At 40.8% G+C, this 19927-nt stretch overlaps 1 protein-coding gene across 1 annotated transcript in view; it reads right to left on the reverse strand.

The window, feature by feature from the left end:
* The window catches only part of VIT (vitrin), a 42653-nt gene extending 23761 nt beyond the window's left edge, over positions 1–18892 (reverse strand). The window contains exons 1-8 of the mRNA XM_062572086.1: positions 18827–18892; positions 16690–16755; positions 15516–15672; positions 13132–13265; positions 8295–8372; positions 4978–5058; positions 2992–3198; positions 2220–2270 (exon numbers count right to left, since the gene is read on the reverse strand). Coding sequence (XP_062428070.1) covers positions 2220–2270; positions 2992–3198; positions 4978–5058; positions 8295–8372; positions 13132–13265; positions 15516–15672; positions 16690–16755; positions 18827–18857 — 805 coding nt within the window. The 5' untranslated portion in view covers positions 18858–18892. The remainder of the gene's footprint in view (positions 1–2219; positions 2271–2991; positions 3199–4977; positions 5059–8294; positions 8373–13131; positions 13266–15515; positions 15673–16689; positions 16756–18826) is intronic.
* Positions 18893–19927: the final 1035 nt, after the last annotated feature.

A 19927-nucleotide genomic window follows, 5' to 3' on the forward strand; every position in this document is an offset into this window, starting at 1 on the left:
TTGCCAATGCCAGTGGCTGGAAATGGAAACACCTTAGCTAGCAGCAGGCACAGCAGTGCTCATTCTGACTATGCTCTATTTCAAGGGTATTTACTTTTGAGGTGTCTTTTGCAGGCAAACTACCAATATAGTGAGAGGTAGATCTGTGAGCCTCTGTGAGCCAAGATAGACAGGAGAACATTTGATTCTGCCCGCAAAGTTTCTTTATTTTTTTTAAGAGTCCAGTCAAGCCAAACTGTGGTAAAGACAAGGGCATCATCAGAAACTCCAGTCTGAGTAAGAGGAATGAGCCCTAAAGGCTCCTCAGACAGAAAAAGCTGATGATACTACTTCATATGTGGTCATAACTTCAAAAACATATTGTCATTTCTGTCGGTTTTAACCAGTTTTTCTCTTAAGAATCAAGAAGACATCATGAGAAGTTAGGAAGCCAAATGTCAAGTACAGACATGCTGGACATGATCCTAAAAATAAAGTCCATGAAATCAGAAGTAAGTCTCCACTACTCCTCTAGCTCACAATTAGCTGTCCCAAAATCTGACATTTTAATCTTCTGGAGATTAATTCACATTAGAACTTCAGTAAAGAGCATTATGAAGAAACATGCATCCAAATTGCAGTGAGGTGGCTTTAGAAAGATTTCCAAAAGTGAGAGGCTTTTATTTTTTTTTTTCATTTTTTCAGCTAAAATTTTGGTTTTGTTAAAGACATGAAACCTTCAAACTGACTTCAGTGCTGCCAGAACTTCACTCTTGAGATGGATCTCTTACTGACTGGGGAAACTTGAATAGGTTTTTCTAACTATCAGTAGAAATAGTAAAGGCCTCACTTGTTCTCAGCCTGCAAGAACATGAAATGGAAAAGAAAACAACAAATAGGACCACCTTTACAGGGACTTTAAGTGCCAAATGAGGCAGATTCACAATGAACCTAAAGCCCACCGAATTACGTTGGCACTTTAGTAAATCCTGCCATATACATATTTGCAAATTTCCCTCTGTAAGATTAACCCTCAGCACCTGCTCCTATCCTAGAAGAGTGCAGGAGCATACAGATCCTGCCAAGGGTCGCTTGTGCTTAGCCCTCAGAAGAGGAGGGAATTAACGAAGGTGGATGGTTATGGGGCCTCAGGTACCTGTTGGCCCTTTGATGTGGACAGGTAGGAAATGGAGCACTCCCCCCACACATACGTACTCTTTGAAAGGCCCAGCTGTAGCTCTCCTGGAGGGTGAACACCTGCCTTATTGCAGGAATATGCTGCAAAAAGCAAAACCTTTCACCTCAGCCCCTTTCTTTCTCCCTGGGCTTTCCAGGTAGACATAGTGAGGTAGAAGACTTCCAGACTTGCAGCTAAATATGACTTAACAGTACTTTCCCTCAACACCTGAATTGGCCAGAAGATACCTGCCATGTGCTTTGGCTCTGAATTACTAGGCTGCAGGGATAGCTCTAGTCATGTCTGTGAGAGCAAAACTGAGCTCAAGGCATTCAGAAATAGTGTCAGAACATAAAACCTAATGATGGCCCACCTCCCTTTTCATTTGAAAGCAATCATATTCCAGCACTCAGAAACAGCTGAAAGTATTCTCCTTTACTTGACCGCACAGCTGAGAAATTGCACATTGTATGGGGAAACTCCTCTAAATATTTGTATTGAAGCCTGCAGGCTAGAATGGAAGCAGGCTTCTGGATCAGGATGAAGAGCTTTGAACAGCCACGATTTTGTTGTCAATAACACAAATGTGATGCCAGGAATAACATCACATTTATGCCAGGCTCAGAACCACTGCCTGAGGTTTTTGAAAGATCATTGATCTAATTTAAGTCGGCATTTCAGAGCTCTCAGCTCTAAGTTTAGATAGCTATGCAACCATCTGTATTATGTATCTTACAACAAGCTCAAAACTCTGAGAGACTAAGACTGCAGAAAGCAATATGCAAATATAATTCAAATAGCACAGGCTTTATCTCAGGTGTTGCCAAATCTAGCATTTGTCAAGGCTGAAATGTGCAGATATCCACTAGAAAAAGGCTTCTCCAAAGCTGTGGATGATTAGCATCTCTAACAATCAGACCAAGTGTCTATTTTTTGGTTTATATCCAGACTTGGCTTCAAGCATTAAATTTGCTGAGCCTTTAAAGGTTGTTATTGAATCATTGCTTCCTTAAAATACACAGTACTCCATGTCTCATGGCACATATTTCTTCACTGTACTTACTTGATGCTGCAGCGGCCACAGATGAATATGCTGGGTGGATATTGCTAGAGCCTAAAAACAAGAGATTTTGTCTTTCAGATATTAAACCAAAAAAACAATGATGTTAATGAATGAGAATAAATGAAGGGAAGGAAAAAAAAAAAGATTGAAGAAACCCAAATGTGCAAAAATCATAAGAGAACTCCTTTAGGGTGTTTTCATCTTTAAAATTTAAGAGTTGCTACAAAAAACATATATTACAACTCTCACTTCTTGGAAAGTTATCATAAAACTAATTCTAAACAGAGTCTTGACCTATTTTTTGAACTCTCAGTCGAGGTATATGAATCAAAGAAATATTTGTTGACTATTACAACTGAAAATTACAAAAACATTTGGGAATGAAAAGTTTACTCCCACATGAAACAGCTCATGTCAGTATATTACAGGCAGAGATAAGGACTCGCCATAATTGCATTGTGTGCTGCAGACGAACTAAGTTAGATACAGCCGCTCTTATCTCAGAGAATCTATACACATTGTTTGAGTGTAGAATATAAGAAACACACTAATCTTGTATGTATCTCAGAGTCAATACTGCAACTCTAACTCCAGCCCATCTACTGGAATGAATTTCTTTATCCACTATTAATATTTCCACATTGAACTACTGAATACATGTTCACGATCTGCTAAACAACAGCACATTTAACTTCATCTCCTGTTGCTGAATTTTTAGGAAAACTCCATCTTTAGGAAAAAACCCCAGTGCTTCATAGTTCATGCTACTAACCTGTATCTCTAACTCTTTGCGGTGCAGGTCGAGACTTGGCTGCAGCTGCAACTGTTGTGGTTCTGGTTGTCACAGGTGTTGTAGTTGGCTTTGTTGCTGTGGTGAAAGCATCTGCTGTTTTGGTCATCTGAGTTGGGCTTGTGGTGGCAATTTGTGTAGTTGGTACTGGTACTGGAGATGTCTGGTACTCTTTGTGGACTGTATTGCCTTTCAGAACATTGAACAAAATCAGTGCGTGTCATTAGTTGGGTATGTGACACACACAGGGAAGCATCATTAATGGTGCTCACTCTTTAAGGCAACCAGGACACTGGCATTTTCCTCAGGATGTCTGCAGGCATCATCATCTTTGGATTCATTTGTGCCTTCATTGCTGTGCAGATAGGTAACGCACGTGCCTGTGTGACGCAGTATTACACTGCTCTGGAGCGTGCTGACGGCGACCTGTCATAACCTTGATATTTCCCCTACACTTTCTCTACATTGGACAGGAAAACCTATAAACTTGACAGATGTCTCAGAGCTATGAATTGGTTTCATCTTTAAGTTTCAGTGGCAGTTTCTGTTTTGTTGTCATCTTTTCTCAGTGTAATTAGGCAATTAGAAAGTCCATATAAATGGAAATCAACTGACATCTGGTAATAAAAGATGGCAACTTCTGAGTCATAGACCGGAATAAGATACGCACTACCTACCACAGCACTAAAACGCTTTTGGACAAATGACAACTTTTAGAAAATAGTAATTCAAGGAGCTGCTCTGAACCGGAGTGGAGAGCGTTACGGCTTTGGCTGGGGCAAGCAGGGGAGAGAAGAATTTTTGAGGTGCCGATTTCATCCTAACTTTGACTCATCTCACAGTTGATACTACTTTTAAAATTTATCATCTGTTGTGAGAGGAAGAGACAATTCTAGTTGCAAAAAATGTGCATCCTAAATATCTTTATGCAAAATTGGTGACATGCTTACCATTATTTCAAGTCATCAGCTTAAGAAAAAAAAAAGTCTTCACTGTTATCTTCTCCATCTATCTGCAAAAAACTACCCTAAAGTATACGCCATGTTCAGCTCAGTCTTGTTCTTTTCCTTTCCACCTATATCCCCAGGCATGGCCTGACTGCCTGACAAACTGTACACTGAAAGGGAATGGTGTGTCTTTATGCAGTTTATTCATTGCTGCGCAGCACAAGCTTGTATTTTATTCCTGGATGCTCTCCTTTTGGAAAGCAGCATCATGAAACTGTCCAGTGGATTAATTACTGCCTAATGCTAGCCAGTGAAAAATTCAGATCTCAGGCAGTTTTAATAGGATAATGCTGCAAGAGGGGTTGGAAGAAAAGCAGAACAACTCAGCTGAAAAACTCAATCTGAATGGCTCTCTTTGGGCTGAGCTGTGCCCTGCTCTAGGCTGGTGCATTAAGGAAAAAAAAAAAAAAAAAAAAAAAGGGGACAGAGAGAGCACAGTGGTTCTTCCCAGGCAATGTGGTACAGCAGAAATGGGGAGCAGGGGTATCTGCGGTCTCTACACCCTGGACTGCAAGGAGCAAAGAAGCCTGGAGCTAACAATATAGCAGAAAACCCAGTGACAAGGCAAAGAGCAGTAAGATTTTCCCTTGGCACATACTGCTGGGACTTTAATGGAGCCTTTAGAGTGAGAGACATGCTCAGGAGGGCTGGCCCTTCCCATGCTCCAGCAGGCAGGATGTCCACCTCCATCGCAGTGTCTCAGCAGGGTTTGCAGGGCACATTTTCCTCATAGGAAATAGCTGAGAGCTGTAATGTAGGCTTTCAAAGGTTGTGACACACAAACTCGCCCAAAACACAGAGGGAAGCTAAGCTGTGAGGGTGCCCTCTCTTTGAATTGTCATGCACCCTCAGGCACAGGTCCTGAAAACGTCTCCTATATATTCCTGTTTGTGGGCAGCTTAGGCTGGGAGGGATAATGTAATTGACTTTGGAAAGAGGGGCCAGGATCCCTGACCCATACCTTGTTCTGATGCTTTTTCTGAAGCATTCGAGGTGCTGGCATTCTTCATAGCTTTTATGTCTTGCTCCATTTTTTTAGGCTCTGAAGCAAAATTAAGCACATTAGGAAATGCAGCTTTGGGAGAAAATAATTTTAACTCTCCTCTTTAGAGATTATCCATCCTCAAATGGAGGCATCCCATTGCCTAGCTTGGAAAGGCTAGTCAGTCTCATCAGAGCTTTCCTCCTAGATGACAGAAGGTGATGGTTGCCTCTAGAGAACAGTCACCCCTTTTTATTGGTGCCTAATTATGTGTCTGAACTAGGCAGTACCTGCCCAGAAGCTCCTGCCAATGTCAGTAGAACTTCAGAAGTGAGCAATAAACACTGATAAACCCGGACTCAGAAGATTAATTCATCATGTTGTTATTTTTTCTCTGAGCAGCAGTGTCCTGAGAATCAGGGTCACAGGGTGTGTAGGGTGTTTGGTGAATACTAGCTGGCATGTGATACGTCAGTAATTCTCATCCAGATACAGTTATCTCTTGTTTGACATTGTCAAATCATCACGGGGCCAAAACCTGAATTCTATGCAATGGCTTAGAAGGAAATAGATTTTTTTTTTTTGGTTTTTTCTTCTTCTAAGACCCAGAATCATCAAAGTATTTGGAACGTTTGTTACAGTTCAGTTATCTCCACCCTGCAACAGAGTTTGCCTGTGCTTTTTGATCTGACTGAGTACTGGAGGTTCTTAATCTTGTACTTTTTTCTCTTCTCTAGCTGTTTTGGCAGCATTGACCTATTTTAGAAATTCCTCCAGGGTTAATAGTTTCCTATTAATTTGTATTATTTTTTTAAAAACAGCAGTTGTTGGTTGTTTTTACCAGCTGTGAATTGTTGTAATTCTGGGAAGGTTTTTCTTGCTATACCCTGTGTTTGGAGGGCACTGTAACCATCAGCAACATTTACAGAAATGTCAAGCACTATGAATCTCCAGTGCCCCTGGGACCAGGACCAAAATTGCATCTCTGCAGTTGATCAGATGTGAAGCAAGATTTTCCACTAATCTGGCAGTGAGTGAGTGTAATCCTCAAAGGACTCACTTTAGATCCTGGAGATAAGGGGTTTAAGTATCCAACTGTGTAATGCGGTCTCTATAACTTAAATCAGAATTTTAAAAGTAGCTTTTCTTAATTAAAAAAAGGTAGGAAATCCTCTATCACAAGATGGCTCTAGCACCGCATTACAGAGCAAGCTGTTTGCAGCACAGTGTGGCCGAGAGGCCTGGGATGAGGTGGCAGGGCCAAAGAGGTCTCAGGGGAAGGTTGATTCTGGTGGTCAGAGCTCTTTGCTGCGTGTGGGACAGGGCTGCGGAGTTCTCAAGTGTGGTGTTTGATAAAATAGATATTATTTGTTCCTACAGTCATCCTGGGTTTTCACTGCACAAATACACGGTTTTTGTTACTAGGATCCTAACATTTTCATTCATACTATTTCATTCAAGAACAAAGTGAAGGAATTTGCTAGTATCTGTCGATTGCTACAGGCACAGTCTTTGGACATTTTGTTTGTATAACTGAGATGTGATTTGAGAGCATTCCCCATTCCTAAACTATTTCTCATGTAATGTGGGTTTTAGCACTTACGGAAGAACTCATTGCTTGCAGCCAGCTGAGCACTATCTTGGCTGTGATAGTTCCTGGTTTGGCGTGATACATTTGGGCTGATACTTAAAGTGTGGGCACATTCAGGAATGAAGGCATCTGTTTTTAGTGAACTTTTCCTGGAAAAAGACAAAATTTCCAAGGTATTTCCTCCCTTCTAGAAGAGCTTAATATTTGGATCAGTGATTTCTATGTGCCTAGTCAAGGAGCATGTATGAGTCTGTGCCTGTTTGACTGTAAACATAAAGGTACTGCAAGCCGAAAGCATGGATTCAAGTGATGCATATTCAGTCTAAACAACTGGAGCATTCCGATGTAAAAGTGCCTTTGAGCAAGTAAAGGTGTAAAGACGAGGAAAGAGCATTATAATTTACCTCCATAGACCAAATGATAATGAAGAGATGAACAGCATAGATTCCAAGTGATCTCTATGCAACCTTGGATGGATACACCCAGTGGCAAGTGTTCTGAGTTTATGCAGAAGCTACAGCACCATTCATGACACCACAGCTCATGGTGGATCAGCTCAGCAAAAGAGCTGTGATAGCTAGGAACTGCTGATAGTGAAGTATGGTACTGTAAGACATTAATTTTGCTTTTGTTCATACTGCCAAGGAAGAGTCTGGATATTATACTGTTACGAGAAGCACAAACAAGTAGCATTTCAGTGATGGAGACACCTCCGTACACTTGAGTATCAGCTACTACCTGATGTGAGACATAATCAAAGACCTTTCAAAACAACAAAATTATTAAAACTGAGTTAGGGCTACAAAGATGATCAGAGGGCTGGAGCACCTGCCCTACGAGGAACGGCTGCGAGAGCTGGGCCTCTTCAGCCTGGGGAAGAGAAGCCTGAGGGGGGATCTTATCAGTGTGTACAAGTACCTGAAGGGAGGGTGTCAAGGGGACGGGGACAAACTCTTTTCAGTTGTCCCATGTGACAGGACAAGAGGCAATGGGCAGAAATTGAAGTTCTGCCTGAACGTGAGGGGGAATTTCTTCATTGTGAGAGTGACGGAGCACTGGAACAGGTTGCCCAGAGAGGTCTCTGGAGATCTTCAAGGCCCACCTGGATGCAGCCCTGTCTAACATGCTCTAGGTGACCCTGCTAAGCAGGGGGGTTGGACTAGATGATCTCCAGAGGTCCCTTCCAACCTTACTGATTCTGTGATTCTGTGAGTTGAGTCTGACAGAGTAGGAAGCAAGCTAAAATGGTTATACAGAGTTGGTCCTTATAATATTATCCTTAGCTAAGGCTGCTGTAAATTGCCATTTTTATCATTAATATTCTATGATTATATATTATTATACTCTCCACATTGAACATCCCAAGAGATAACAGGAATAACACTAGGAGAAAGTCAACATGTAAAATCTCAAATGATTTCATATAACCAGTACAAAATCATACTTTCAAATAGATTTAAAACAAGAGGAAAACTACTTAGGAATAGAAGTTCTGTGGAAAAATAGAATAAAATAAATTAGCTGGAATAATTTCCATACACTTAACATAAAACCTATAAAGAGGGATTTGGATGAGATATTTGGATGAGCAAAACAGATGCATTAACTTCAGAACTGAACAATCAAACCTTTGTATTATACAACTGAGACATTACAACAGATAGATATGAATGGATTTGAGGGAAGGTCAGTCAAAAATACTTGCCTGATTTAACAACTGTGCTTTTTGAAGAAAAATATTCAAGAGTTGATGGGTACGTCACACCTTTCCTCGGCTTGCCCTCTACAAAAAATCATTAAATAACAACACAGAATAAAGTCATGGTCACAGAACAGAGACAAGTACTCCAAATAGCTAAGGAGTGCCGCAATACAACAGGCAGATGTGTGACTGGCATTTGAAGAATTGTAAGTTTTCTTTTTTATACCAAAACTACCATCTAATAAATAGGTGCAGAATCACACCCTGCTTCTCCCCCACCCAACTCCTTTTCTTTAAAATTTCTTTCATCTCACGCTAGAATCTCAAAACCATTCCACTAAAAATACCACTGCCTAAATTGAGCATCATAAAAAAAAAATAAAGCATAAAAATGCAGGCCTGGGAGCATTTTGAAGAGGTTAGCTAGTTCATTGCTTTGCTCTTGGGCAGTGTTAAATATAAGGACATTCGTATAACCTGTACTTAAACCCACAGCCTTCCTAGGTAGCCTTTTCCAGTGCCTGACTATCCAGTTGAGTTAGAAAGCATGTTTGATGTGGGATTCCTTTCTTCAGGCACACAACGTTCTTTTCTAACCTCACTTTTGTGATATGCCATTTCTGGCAACAGTCTTTTGCAATAATAACAGTGAGAGAAGGCTGTGCTTGTGTGTGGGAGCACATGATAGCTGTATTTAGATCTAAAATGAGGGTCCTGTCTTAAAACAATGAGGCACGTTTCCCAGTTCAGCTTGAAACCACAGATCTTTTCAGTGCCACAGCAGATGTCATTTCCACCGGCATGTGTGGCCATGCAGTTCCATCTCACAGGGCAGTTTTTATATTCCTAAGGCATATCTACACCAGGGAATGAAAAATGCTGCAGCAAAGCCTAGGGAACTAAATACTACTCTGGCCTCTAGGAGCTGTTTGCAGCTCATCTGTGGGAGCTTGGATATGGTAGATGTGGGACTTCTGGACCCAAGTGACTCTCTGTGAGATGTTCTGCTGTGTCATTCATCTGTGCTAGCTCAGATTAGACCTACCTCTCCCTCCAGCTCCTGGAAACCCTGAAAAGTGGTGCTCAGTTTGCTTCCTCTTATTCTCACAGTGGATTCTTTTAGATCTGTGTACAGGGCACTATAAACTTGACAGCTATCATCTTAGCTGATCAGTCTGGAGACCAACAGCACTGAAGAGACTTAGTTGCTACAGACCGAAGCATGCTTGGAAACTGAGAGATCTGTTTTCTCTGTGGTAGCACACAGTGAAGGACATGTATCTGTGGAGCTGGCCCTCTGTACGCAGGAATGACTGTGCTCATCCCTGGAGTGGAAGAGGCGCTGTCTTAATTCCCAGTTCTGTCCCCTTTTATGCCTCTAGAACCTTTATTTTTCTTCTTTCTGAAGTTTTAGATGTCATCATTAAGCTTCCTAGGTGAAGAAGTTAATTTGAGAATTAAAGTGATTTAGAAAAAGCTGATGGTATAAGGATCTATTCTACTTCTCATTTACAGAAATATAAACAGAGAATAGCTCCACTGAAGTCAACATAGCTCTACTGAAGACCAAAGCTGGCAAATTAACATGCAAGCACATGCCACCTTCTTGTGGAAAAAGAGCTTCTCTCTTGCCCTTACATGGGCTGGCCTAAGTGAAAGGCAGCAAATCTTGACTTCCACTTCCCCCTGAGCTTTGAACCTAACTAAAACTGGGATCAGGATCTTCTATTTCTTGCAGCAGCAAAGTAGGATTAGGAAGCCTTTCTGCCAATGTGGTAGGAAATCAAAGTTACTTAACAACAGAGGATTAATAAAAGCATTTCTTGATCTCTAACAGAGGTAAAATGGTCAGATGTATGAGGTTGTTAATGGATGCAGCTATAACATGACAACCAGATTTTAATTTAGAGTCTCTCTGTGTGCTGACCTGGCTTCTAATGCAAATCTGAAGCCTACTATTGTGCAAATGGCATGGAGAGGCTGGCTACTCCCAAACTCTGGGGTTTGGATGAACAGTTGCTTGGGTCCCACATGTGGTCCTGAGGTAGATCTGAGACCTGGGCTGCGTGTGGGCCAACTGCCTGGAGCAACGGTAATACGTCCTTTCCACTGAGGGATCATCTGGAAAGAGTTGCATCTAGGCCAGACTTTGCTTAACATACCTAAAAATGGGCTACACGTGGGTTGAAAACCTCAATTTCTGCCTGTTTGAGGTACAAGCAATGAGGTAGTGGCTGCTCATCCTCTCAAGCTTATTTGTAACTAGCATAGCCAGAGGTTTAGGACTCTATTTTCTTAACCCAGAAGCTGCTAAACTCCCGCTACTCTGAATGGAGTCATTCAACTGAGTGCCAAGGCATTTCAGTGCTTGAAAGTGAATACCAGTACATTTGCATACCTCCTGGTGTGCTCCCTGCTTTAATCCCCAAGGACAAGCCTCCCCCCCCCCCCCCAAATCACACCACTTCATTGCCTGGCTCCCTGAAGGATTCCTCTTCAGTGCTCTTTTGTTTGGATGCTTATTCACAATTTAAATATCACAAACTGTTTGTGACAATATCCTAACTAGGAATAAACTGTCAGCACTTTTCCAGGGTACAACATCACATACATTTTTGATCTGCTAAAAGGGAACTCAACTGGAGGATAGGAGACAGATAAAATTCAAAAGCTGTCCTGAAATTAATGCTTTGGATGACTTCATATTTTAATTGGGAATCCTTTGACTGATAATTGTAAAAAAAAAAAAAGAAAAAGAAAAAAAAAGAAAAAAAAAAAGAAAAATGTTTTCTCCTTTTGAGAATGAGATCTGTGCACCTTCAGCCTCAGGCTAATGAGATGAATAGCACAGGATTCCTGAGTTTCTGTTCTTCTAAATTTCCCACAAACAAACCCACATTTTCAGAAGCCGTGGTGAGGATTTCCTTCCTACTGATATATTATAAATTATATTTGCTTTAATGCTTGAACTAGTTTATAAAGCAAGTAGTTCCAATGACTTTAGTGGGACCACTCAATATGAGTAAAATTAAGTGCATGGGGGACAAATGTCATCATATCTATATGCACCCTAATTTCTCATCTCATCTTACATGCATTTGTAACTTTTCCATCTCATCTTTTATAGTGACTCATTAATAAAGAATAAAGATTTGTTACTATAAACCAAAAGTTCCTACAGTTTCATAGGATAGCAACTGAACAGCTACAGAGGTAAAAAATCTTATTTCCCATTTATGTACCAGAATTACAATGTGCTGTTTGTTGGGGAAAAAAGCAGCAACAAGTACAAGTAGCAATTCAGCTATTCCAGGAAATTCCTGCTCATCCAAAATAAATCCCTCTTATAATGTGGTCTACCCATGGCAGAACGCTGTAAAAAAGTGCATCCAAATATATTAATGCAGATTCCAGATGGCAGTTCACTTTGGTCAGTTCTGAGACCTTCTTTGCTCTTCACAAATTTTCACATGAAAAGAACATTTCTCTGTTTCTAGTGGCTGTTCAGTTGGTTGCTTGAACTGTTGGTTTTTCCAGAAGTGATGTAGTTAACTAACATTAGCTGGTCATACTTATCCTAAATCCTCAGGAGAAATTGGGACCGCATGTATGGATGCTGTGAGAAGTTAGATTTAGAAATAGTGCATAAAGCAATGTGAATTAGACCCTACTTCACATAGGCATAACAGCTGCAAGTAGGTTTAAGAGAATCTGAGGTTGGTGTAAAGGGGATTTAACTTCCAAAATTTTGTGAATTTCATCAGTGAATCCAAGGTAATACACTAAGTTGCTGAACAGTATGGAGAGAAAAAGGAGTTAGTATTAAATTAAAGCGGTGTTCCTTGCACTGAGTGCTGAGCCTCTGTTGCCTGATATGTTGCAACGTATTTGGGCTACATCAATAATACATTATGGCTGTCTATGGCTTCAGATGGGTGGAAAGTTTTATAGTTTCAAATATGTAGGTATATAAATAAGCTGTGCATATTTAATTTTAATAAGGAGCTCGGCGAACCTAAGGGTCACTGTGGCTCGTAACTGTAGCGCAAATGCATTACTACATTAGTGAAGGAAACCTTTGAAACCTAGAACATGCTGGCCTTTGTCGGGAAGCCTAAATATACGGCAGATATGGAATACGTCAGTGGGCACCAATGCAGATGCAGCCTGAGGGTACTTCAAACGGCCAAGAGGTTATGTAGACCCCTTACTGGCAGTACTTACCAGGGAGGAGAGGACATGCCCTAAGACCTACGCTTCAGTACTGAGGCCTTAATTCTTTTCCTCCAGATTTTAAATGTCAATAGCAAGAGTCAGTTCAGAATGACTGCCGTCTCTGGAAGTGGATTCATATCTAAGATATTGGCTGAAAAACTCTCTCTGGCAGCAAGTAGCTTTCTTCACCAGTTACATAGGAAACTGGGGATAAAGAGGCTCCTGACTCAAATGCCTTGGTTGAATTACTCATCCGACAGTTAGGTTGGGTGGATCTCTGGTGAAAAAACAGGTACTTAAACCAAGAACAGAATAACAGAAAGTTGCAAGTGTTTGCATTTTCTTGCAATAGAGTAGGTAGGCACATTTTTTCAAAAGAAGAGTAAATCACAGTGATTCAGGGCACCTGAGCAAGGGCTACCACAGAGTTCTTTGGCTAACTGCTGAAAGGGATCTGGCCCTTACAGTGCCAGAGGTGGAGGAGGCATTTTGCCTTTCTGGAGCCGAGTGCCTACGCAGGGAGAAGCTTTACAGTGACAGTTTTGCTTCCTCCTGCCTGTTCCTGACCTGCCCATCTGACAGCTTTGGGCAGCCTGGCTGTGGACTTGGTGCTTTCCCGCAGTACCTGCAACGAGGAAGGACTCCCTCCAGCGCGGCAGCGACAGGGATCGGACCCCGTTCGAGAAGCTCCCTCTGTAACCAGAATGGCCGGCGACTTTCTGGACGAGGATCTTGCCACCTGTGTTGTCAATTATACCACTGCAAGGGGGAAACACGGTGTCTGAAGGCAGAAATTCTCCCCCCAAAACATAGAAACCATTCAACAGTGCAAGAGCTATGAAGTGTTTACTTTTTCTCTTTAAACTAGGAGTTATAGTGAAGCTAGGAAGATACAGCTAGGTCTGCTGCTAATAAATATTTGTACTTCTTCAATGTAGAGAAGATCAGTTTGTTATAAAGTGCCATTTGGGTCTGTTTGCTCTTCTTATTTATCTACTGGTTTTATGTTTAAATTTGACCTAGCTGCAGAGAAGAACATGTTTCTGCCTTCATTAAAATCCCTAAAAGCTTCATTGAACTACTGAAGATATGTGAAAATGTAGTCAGTGGAGTTTTAGGGCCAACTATGTAGCAGAAATAATTAGACAAATATGAGGCAAACCTCCTCATTCTCTGACACTTTTGGTTTTAAAAAAAAATATGTTTTTTTTTTTTTCAAATTCCAGTATCTGTGTTATCTGCAGAAAATTTAGCTTGGTTCTGATCTCAGCCTGGAGTAAACTCCCCAAAAAGTTACTGACAGCTGTAGAAAACCTGTGTATGTGGTGCACACTAAATGGTGTTTGTCATATGTTGTGACAAACAAAAAACATTCTGTATATGAAACCTGACTGTGCATTATTAGGGGAGTATAAAAACCAAGATGTGATTGCTACTCTAAAGGGATAATACAATTGACAAAAATTATATGGTGCTGGAAAATAAGAAATGAACAGCAAATATGGTGAAGAATATGCTAGAGATGTAGATTTCTCTTATGACTGCAAGATGCTGTTGATAAAATAATTGTAAGGAGAGGAAATTCACTGTTTGTGGAAATGCAACATATAAGCTAACAAATCCAAACTCAGTTGTCAAATGAAGAAAACTGAGACCCTCTTCTCCAAAAGTATAGGCAGCCAGCATTTGAACTATGGGTATTCACTGTCAGTATTTTGAATGAAGATTGTAACTTTCCTTTGGGGCCAGCTCTGCTGGCAGAGGCATTCACACAGTTTTCGTTGTGTGCAGGTACTGGAAGGAGGAATTGGCTGGTTGTTGGCCGGGCACTTGACGGTCATTTCCATAGCAAACAGCCGAGCACATGTGGTTGCAGCCAGGAGATGGCAGCGGTATACACACGTCTGTCTGGCTGCACAGTGCGCAGCCGGGAGATGAGGCTTACTGATACGATTTGCAGCTATGCAACCTCTCATTAGGTTGTGGTCCTCAACGCAAGGACAGCTCTGCTGCCTTGCGATAACCACCTCTTACAGCAAATCATTTTGTCCTATAGCTTCAAGCAAGAACACGTACCAGACACTTTTAGTTAAGAAAACTAAATGCTTTGCATCTTCTTCTCATTTTACAGAGGGTTTCCCTAAGCAACTACAAACTTCACTTTAATCTCACCAGATCATATTGGAGTAGGTTATTACATGGCTAGAGCAAGTCACAGGATGGGACTGAGAAGAGAGAGAGAGGAGTGAACTTCCCAGCAGTGATACTGCTGGTGTCACCTAAGAGTCACAAAACTCTCTTCATTTCTCAGCCAATGCTGCTGCAGTTCCCTAACACGCTATTAAGGGAAATTGTTTTCAAATACAGTACAAAATGTATTTGTCTTATGGTCTTTGCATCCTGCCTATAAATGTTGTGCGTTGTTGTTGTCAAATCATTCTCCATTAAAGATTTCTGTACATTTTAACATGGCAAACAAAACTTTGCAAAATGTGTACCATGCATTTGCTTGTCCATTAGCCTTTCCTGTGGTGTGAAAGCCCATTACTCATCATTTGATGTTGGAGACTGTTAAATTGAAACCTGGGCAACCAAAACCAATCCCATAACCATGTGGGCTGCATATATTCTTCACTGGTGACATGCCTGTTTTTTCCTGATGCTTTATTAGTATCAATAACTCTATGCCCCTCTTCCACTTCAGTGATAGTAGTGCAACAACAGTCATTTGCTATACATAAATGAGACATCTGCAGATCTCAATACATTTCTCCTAAGGTTGAGAAGCACCTTTAAAGATGACTAATTTCAACAGGAATGCAGGATTGACAGCATTTTTAAGATTGGAACCACAATATCACAGTCTTTCTCATGTGTCTTCAACTAGAACAGCAGCCTGCAATCAAACCTGTAAGGCATCAGCAACAGTAAATAATCTGAAAAACTAAGCGCTCCCTACACTGAAATTATGGTTCTGACTGAGTATCTTGCTCATTTAAACTCACTCACCTGTGAATTGCAGCACTACACACACTGGAAAAAGAAGCATAAATGTCTGTGCCGTAAACACGGTATTTTACATCTTGACATCCAGGAGGGCATTTTGCAATGAATTCTGGATTGATGATCTTCCCCGCCTTGACATCACAGTCGATCTGGGGAACATCTGTGAGTACAAAATCTTTGTAAACTCAGATTGAATGTTTTCACAGCTGACTGATCTTGTCGTGAAATGAGTGAGCTGGGTGACAGGGATGCCCTCCTCTCATACATTTATACAAATGCTTCAGGGACACAAGAGCTGTCTATGTGTTATGCATGTACATATAACGCATAACCCCTATGCCAAGGGATGTGGCTGCAACTAATGATGGACGGAACAAGTCTGTGGACATTTTTGACCTTGAATGTTTGTTTCTCTGAAGGAAAGCTCCATTATAACGCTTTGCTGGGGAGATAAAGAAATCTGCTCACTTGGCCTGTTGTTAAAATATGGGAAGGAGGCAGTAGGGAAACACGTGTGATTGTGAGTCAGGACTGGGGACTGCTGTGCATGTACAAGGCACGATGCTCCCCAAGCCTCCCTCTGTGGTCTTGTAGCTCTGTGCCATCTACAAAACAAGGCTGCAGCCACATCCTGTTATCTTGCCCTTGATTTTTAGAAATATTTGCTGGGCACAATTTACTTTGCACAAGGGGTCTAAGTGTGAGTTCAAAACCTCACAGCAGGCTTGCATGTCAACTAACAAAGCAAAATAATCTGTAAATAAATATGTTCTTATGGGAGCAGAGCACGAAGTTATACAGCCCTGTGCATAGGACATATACCTCCTCTTTCATGCTAATTAACTACATATGTTTCATGTTACAACAGGTTCATTTCACATATTTATGTCTCTCTTTCTGAAAGCTTAGTGCTACAATCCTTGCATGGCTCCTGGCTGTCCATAGAGATATATTTTAGTAGAGAAACAAGAAATACGGTCTTCACACGTATTCAGTGGTATGTATTTTGCTCAGTGATGTGACTTCATTAACAGAATATGTTAGTTAATATACGTTCCCACTGCATCTACAGAGAATTGTGAAGAGTTACTAAAATATAATTTCACTTTGGACTTCTCCTGCACCAGACTTGCCTGCTATAAAGCATTCAAGCATACTACCGGGACCACTTACTTACACAGCTTAGCCCTTTTAGTCTTCTTCGTGGCTTCCTTAGCTGCATATGTATATGTAAGAAATACACCTAGAACAAACAAAAAACAGTATGAGGAAAATGGTGGACAACAGCGTTGGTCACTACAATCTCCCGTATATGAGATTTCCTAAGTTTGACCCAGCTGGTTGAAGAAATGATTCTAAGCCACAGTTAGTTAGGTTTCTGCTTGTTAGTGAACTTTGCAGACAAGATGATGTCTACTGTGGGTTACTTTTTCAAATGGATTAAGCATCAGTTCATCTCACATGTTAATCTGTGGAACTCACTGTCAAAAGACACTGTTGAGGCCACATGGTCAAGAAAATCATGAAAGGCCCAGATATTTTCGTAAGTAAAGGAAACACCTTATAATTAGTGAGACAGAGATATAAGGGATATGCAACATGCTGTGTTCATAAAGCACCTGGGAAGGCAGAGAGAGAAAGCTCTTTCCTAATAGCTTTTTTGAGGACTTTATCCCTTAACAGTGCATTGTGAAATTTCACTCATTGGTCTCTGTTTTTAGCAGATCTGGTATACCAGACAGCATTATGGACTGTATGAAATGGTAGTGTGTCATGTCCCAGTGTCCCATCTCAGCAGCGGTACTATTTTCCTTCAGAAAGCATATTTATGATATGAAAACAACGGTAAGAGAGAAATGCACAGTTATGTTAAAACATATCTCACTCTCTATACATATATGTAGCTTACCTTGCCAGGTTCATTTGGTAAGTGTATGGCATACAGAAACTCCCTGTTCTCTCTCCTTATCTTATAAGCAATATGTTATGGGTAATAACCTCATTACAAATATTTTCACCTTCCTATTCACCTTTCCCTTGTCTGAGTTTTTAGAGAGAATTAAAACTCCCTATGATGTTTTGGTTGATCCTCTGATGATTTGTTAGATTAATCTTACTAAAATATGCAACAACAGTCTTACTTCTTTCTTTTGTGGTTTTCTCCCCCTAGACTGATTGCCAAGAGTTTGCAGACTTAAAACTCTTAGAACTTGCTCAAAAGAAAGAACAGCCTCACGGTATCTGAAGTGAGGGTGTGTAGATGCAGCACTGGGACCTTTTGTCATTGGTGTAATTGTGTTATCAAGGGTAACTTTCAGTTTAAGAAGAAAAATTAAAAAGAGAACCAACATAAAAGGAAGTGCAAAGTCCTGGCTATATGCAATGTTAGGGTGCAGTTTTATGTAGAGAAAATAATTTGCTCTTTGTAGCAAAGAGAGGAACTATATGGATAACTATGAAGCTAAACATGGAGCTCTTGCTCTCTCTTTATCAAAGGGAGATAAGTAAGTAAAGTACACAAAGAAATCATGCTAGATTCATTGCAATCAACCAGGTTGTTTGTGGAAGATCAATTGTAAACTTTGGAATTTCTACACATTTCCTGAAGAAGCAAGATCCTGTCTGACTGCCAAGGTAAAGAAAATATGACATATTTACAGTCATTTTCCTTTGGCACTCCTTGGTCATGGAAAGTCCTGCATTCTTGGACAAACCAGAGTAATACAGGGAATGGATGTTTCCAAAGCATAAAATAGATTATTTTCATTTAGGGAAGCTCTTTAAGATACAGACCCTTTTCAGTCCCAGTTGTGCTATTTGATATAGACTGTATGTAGCTAGTCAGGTATTTAGAGATCTGTCCAACTAGTTGATATAGTTTCTACAATAAATTTGCTATGACAAATATGACAAGTATGTCAGGAAATTCAGGCATCCAGTTTCTGAAAAGCTCTGTGCCAAGGCTTACTCCACCTTCCATTGAAAGCTTCAGCGACAGTGGAGCCCAGAAGGAAGAGAAGAAGCCAACAGCCCCTGGTCAGCCAGGACAGGGGAATACAAACCTACTTCCCAGGATTTCAGATTGGCTTAGAGTGTTTTTCATGCAGTTGTCTGAACTGGGTGTGCATTTTGCCTGGACTCTATGGGCATTTTCTTTTGGGGAGTGGAGGAAATGTCCCAAAAAGTTTCTCAGCCAGACTGACAATGTCTGAAACATGCAGACTCATATTGTTAAAATGATACTGTTGTTTTCCAGGAATCTTTGGCTTAGCTCTACTCAAGCTAGTAAAATGTAGCAGGTCAGCTGTACTTACCAAAAAAGGTTGCGATGACTGAGGCCTTCATGGTGAGAAAAGCAAAGTCTGGATGTTTCAGTAAGGAACTCTGAAAAGGAAAAGAAGAGAGCATCAAACTGCATTTGGAGGAAATATAGCTGACTCTGAAACCGTGGGGTAAGAGGTGTTGTGCACTGTTCTTCAACCTTTCACAGTCCTCACGTGCTGAATCTTCTTCTTCTAAGCTGCATGTGCCTTTTAGAGAAGTTGATGTCACTGCAGTAGATGATGCTTGGGCTATGGTCTTCCCATGGTTTAATTTTTACTTCTTTCCAAGTTTTACCTTTTACCTCAGTAGAACCAAGATTTCATTGCATGAACTTATTTCTGAAACCAGTGGTAACAGAGGGCATAACAGATACTGACGTGCTCTTGCAGCTATTAAAAGTAATTCACTTGTCTTTTGAAGAATATTCACAGAATTGTATTTATCTGTACTTCATACTACATCATTAAATCTCATAAAGCTACAGTGAATATAAGTCTACTTAGTCACTAAGCAAGTTGCACATAGTATCTTGCAATTGGGGGCAGGTTTAGCTCAGTTGGTTAGAGTGTGGTGCTGCTAATGCCAAAGTCGTGGGTTCAATCACTGTAAGGGCTACACTGAGGGCTGAACTAGATGATCTCCAGAGGTTTCTTCCAACCTTATGATTCTGTGATTCAATTCTGCCATCAACTGTGAGCCATATGACTAGTTTCTTTCCTTTTCTGAGGATGTGTGTGTGTTTGTGTGTGTGTGTGTTTGAGATTAAGCGGATTCTTTCTGTTAGAACATCTGGTTAACATTTTTTTCTAGGATAGGTAGGAGGCAGGGCAACTTGATCCTAACTTGGGACAGAGGGTCCAACAAAAAGATGAAGACAGAGGAAATGAGTGGAAGCCTTTGTGACCCTGTTAAAACATGGATAGGATAAACTGCTTCAGCTAAAATGGGTTTATCAGCAGAGTTCCACGCCTTTTGAGTAGTGGGAACTCTATTTTATTTGGGATCATCATTCTCTTGGCATTTGGTTGTACAAAGGATCCCTGATCTTGTTTTCTAAGAACACACAGGAATCTGAAAACTGGTAAACCAAA

Source organism: Rhea pennata, chromosome 3 (genome assembly GCF_028389875.1).
Source record: "Rhea pennata isolate bPtePen1 chromosome 3, bPtePen1.pri, whole genome shotgun sequence".
Taxonomy (NCBI): domain Eukaryota; kingdom Metazoa; phylum Chordata; class Aves; order Rheiformes; family Rheidae; genus Rhea; species Rhea pennata.